The 3,799-nt window shown below is 44.1% G+C and overlaps 1 protein-coding gene across 1 annotated transcript; it reads right to left on the bottom strand.

Moving 5' to 3' along the window:
- Positions 1–408: 408 nt before the first annotated feature.
- LOC103781575 (probable imidazolonepropionase) lies at positions 409–2,461 on the bottom strand (the record flags this gene model as incomplete). The annotated part of the gene is made up of 3 exons (XM_008949300.1): positions 409–686; positions 1,259–1,323; positions 2,322–2,461. Coding segments are annotated over 3 exons (483 nt in total), but the record flags the coding sequence as incomplete, so codon positions are not given.
- Positions 2,462–3,799: the final 1,338 nt, after the last annotated feature.

The raw sequence follows: 3,799 nt of genomic DNA, 5'->3' as shown, positions 1-3,799 counted from the left end.
CCCTTACTACCTCTCCATCTCTCTGGCGAGCTGCCCCACTGATTATTACCAGCCAGCAGGAGACTATTAACCCCTCCCCCCTTCGAATCTAGTTTAAAGCCCTATCAATGAGCCCTGCCAATTTCTGCCCCAGGATCCTTTACCCCCTCAGGGACAAATGGGTCCCATTTTTTGTTTGCAGCTCTGGTCCCATGTAAACCGAGCCGTGATTATAAAAACCAAACCCCTGTTGGTGACACCAGCCCTAGAGCCATGAATTGACCTCTTGTCTCTTCCTAATTATACTGGCTGTTGTTTCAAATATCTTTTAGGAGGGCTGGGCAGAAGAAAACTTTGTGAAAATAACATCCAGTTTTCAATACAAAGCACTAATACTTGAGAACAGCAAGCAAAATGAGGCCGTATTACCTCGGCACAGAATGAGCTCCACAGTAGGTTGAAGAAATGCCAATATCCATGGATTGCTTGGCGCGTTCTATCACCCTGAGCATTTTGAGCTCTGCTTCCAAGTTCAAGCCATACCCACTCTTGCACTCCACCAGCGTAGACCCTGCTCTGCACATGCGTTCCAGGCGGTGTCTGAAGCTGTTGAACAGCTCTTCTTCCGTGGCCTTCCGAGTGTGCTCTACAGTAAAATGTATTCCTCCCCCAGCCTGATGGATCTCCATATAGGATGCACCTGCCAGCTTAGGGAAGAAAAATAAACACACCCCACCACCCCCCACAACCCCCATACAATTAGCTATTAAATGCAGATTTTCTATCCAAGAGATTCTGGAAAGTGCCTTGAGGTCTCTTCAGAGTGAGAAGAATAGGGAGGGAAAATCCTCATTAATTCTTCCTCCCTTACCCTCCTGTTCTCTCCCCTTAAATGAAAAAAACATAAGAAGCAGCACAAAAAGAATTACTCTGAAGATTGCTTCCCCCTAAATCCAAGAGGAAAACCTATCCCTAGCTCAAAAATTAATTTACATGGGAAAAAAAGGGAGAAAAAATGTCAAGATTTAGACGGTAATAGAAGGCAGCACTTCTGTATTCCTTTAGTTAATGCAAAAATACGTCAAGGCTGGCTGCAAAGGCTGCAGCTACACTCCCCTCTCAGCCTACCAGTATTCAAAAATCAATCATCATCCCTTCTCCTTCAGATTATCTGACAGAAATGACATATTTTTCTACAGGTGTAAAATGGGAGTCATTAGAAAGTAGAAATAGTTATGCATAAAAAGAGGAAGAAAAATCCAGCTCTGTATGTCATTACCTTCATTGCAAACTCATGTACCCTATCACCAGCCCACACTGGGTGTGTATGTGCATCTACCAGACCTAAAGAAAACAAAGTAAATGTATACTCAGATTATTTCACTGTGTAAGATAAAAAGGTTATGAACATACAAGCAAACTAAATGGACAGCAAAAGATTCCCTGTAAACCTTGCTGGTTAGAGAAAAAGCAAAATCCAACCAGCCAAAAATCTAGGGTTTTCGTTAAAGGCTATTAATTTTCTTTCAAATTTTTTAGGTGTACTGGCTGACACCTTATGCCAAACATCTATAGGAAAATGCATCAGTTACTGGTTTCTCAGGTTGTTTTGATTACGTTTTCAAACTGTGGAAGAAGTTATAAATTACAAACATTGAAAGAGTTTGTTAGACTGTTGTTTGTTAGTCTGTTTTTATAGAAAGCAAAGTGCTTAGTACAGTAGCACTTCCTCTAGCAAAAGCCCACATACTCCAGTGGGGGCTTTTCTGAGGAGCTGTGAAACCAACGCTACTGAAGGCTCAAGGACATTGCAAATGAAACAGGGGTCAGACAGCTCATGTGCTAACACCACTTGTAAAGTTTAACATGCCCATGTTTACTTTTTTGCCAGGTAAAGCTGCAGAGTATGTGACTTAAAACCCTGCGCTGCCCTTTTGCCTCCAACCAGCTGTAGGCAGGGCAGAGAGACTGAGCGCCACAGCTGAACAGCTGGTGGGTGGAAATGGTAGAGAAAATAGAGGTAACTCTGAAAAGTCACTTGGCAGGCCATCAATGTTACCATTGTGATCTGCGATACAGAGCAACAGATGTACGATGAACCCAGAGGGGACAGAGGTCCACCAAGAAGCCCAAAAAAGCATCCTGAGTGCTGTTTTGTCTTTGCAGCACTCCCAGTGAGGAAGCTACCATACTCTACCTCCAAGATACTCTGCACAAGATGTTCTCAAACCAGGACTGAACTCAGAGGAAAAAGGACAGAAGGATGTTTAACAGAAATTTACTTTGTCTCTAGGCACTTGCCACCAATTTGGCACTGTATCACAATGGAAAAATACACCTACCTGGTAACACACATTTCCCAGAGCAGTCAATTACTCTTTCAAATGTTGCTCCTGAAAACTGCTCACGAATAACATCCGCCTGGCCCACAGCTTTGATACAACCATCTCTGCAAACAACAGACAACAAAGGAAGCATGAGTCTGTTGAAAAGTCAAGTGCTTACTGACAGAGCTCCCGGAGCAACAACTCTCTGCAAGCAGGGGTAGGGACCTCTGGCAGGACTGAAGATGCACACAGGAGGTGGTTTGCTAATCTTACAGATGCATAGAAAATGATGAGGTAATGCCATGCATTTCAAGTTGTTTGTCACAAAACCTGTCATGTCCTCTGCTTTAATCCCTCAGGACAATACCCTGATATTCTTTTCTTCTAATTTCTGCTAGACAACATTTTTTTTTCTCTTGTGGATTAGCAAATAAACGTTTCTCCTGCAAACATCTGCAGGGCACTCTTCTCCTCAAGGGTATCAAATCGTCACTGCTAGCCCCCACTGTCTGGACCCGAACCATACTCTTGTGCCCTTGGAAGCCATAGGGATAAATCTCTTTGGAGCTGAACTTTGGTTCAACAGCAATTTTCTCCTGGCTCAAGCTCTGGGAACACTACACTGCACTTGCAGGATCCCCACCAGCCATGCACAGAGCTCCACCTCACCAAGATGTGAGAAGCTTCCCATGGCACACACAGGACCTTGTCCTTCTCCAGTTCTTTTCAAGCCACTGGAATAGTAACTGGGATTCACTATATGTAGCTTAGTGAAGTTACCTCTGTGCTACATGGCTGAATTTTTAAGAAGCAAATAGAAGCTAGAGCTTCTAGAAATGGGAGGTGTGTTATTATAGAATCACAGAATCATTAAGGTCGGAACTAGGATCATCAAGTCCAACCACTGATTCAACACTACCATGACCACTAAACCATGTCCCGAAGTACCTTGTCTGCATGATTTTTGAACACCTCCGGGGATGGTGACTCCACCACCTCCCTGGGTGATCCATTCCAATGTCTCACCACTCTCTCAGTAAGGAAATTCTTCCAAATATCTAAACTAAACCTCCCCTGGCTCAGCTTAAGCCCATTTCCTCTCCTTCTATTACTAGTAACCTGGGAGAAGAGACCAACACCCACCTCACTACAACCTCCTTTCAGGTAACTGTACAGTGTGATAAGGTCTCCCAAATGTATCATAAAGGTCTTCTCCAACCTAAACAATTCTATGATTCTATAATTATATACATTATTAACTATAACTTCATTCATTAGAGAAATTATTTGTAGGATTTCTATTAGTTCGTGTCAGTTCGCCTAGAAAGACAGCAGAAGAGTAGCAGCTGCGCTCAGCGCCAGGGCAGAAGTTATCTCCAGGAGGCTGGAAGTGTGAAGTCAGCAGGACGAGGGAAGCTACCAGGGTACGGACGGAACTAACCACAGCCGGGAAGGCACGGGACTGCACGGCCGTGCGGCCGGCGGGCAGGTCG

Source organism: Merops nubicus, unplaced genomic scaffold (genome assembly GCF_000691845.1).
Source record: "Merops nubicus isolate BGI_N331 unplaced genomic scaffold, ASM69184v1 scaffold48991, whole genome shotgun sequence".
Taxonomy (NCBI): Eukaryota; Metazoa; Chordata; class Aves; order Coraciiformes; family Meropidae; genus Merops; species Merops nubicus.
Note: the sequence above shows the minus strand (reverse complement) of the source record. Positions and strands in the feature narration are given on the sequence as shown.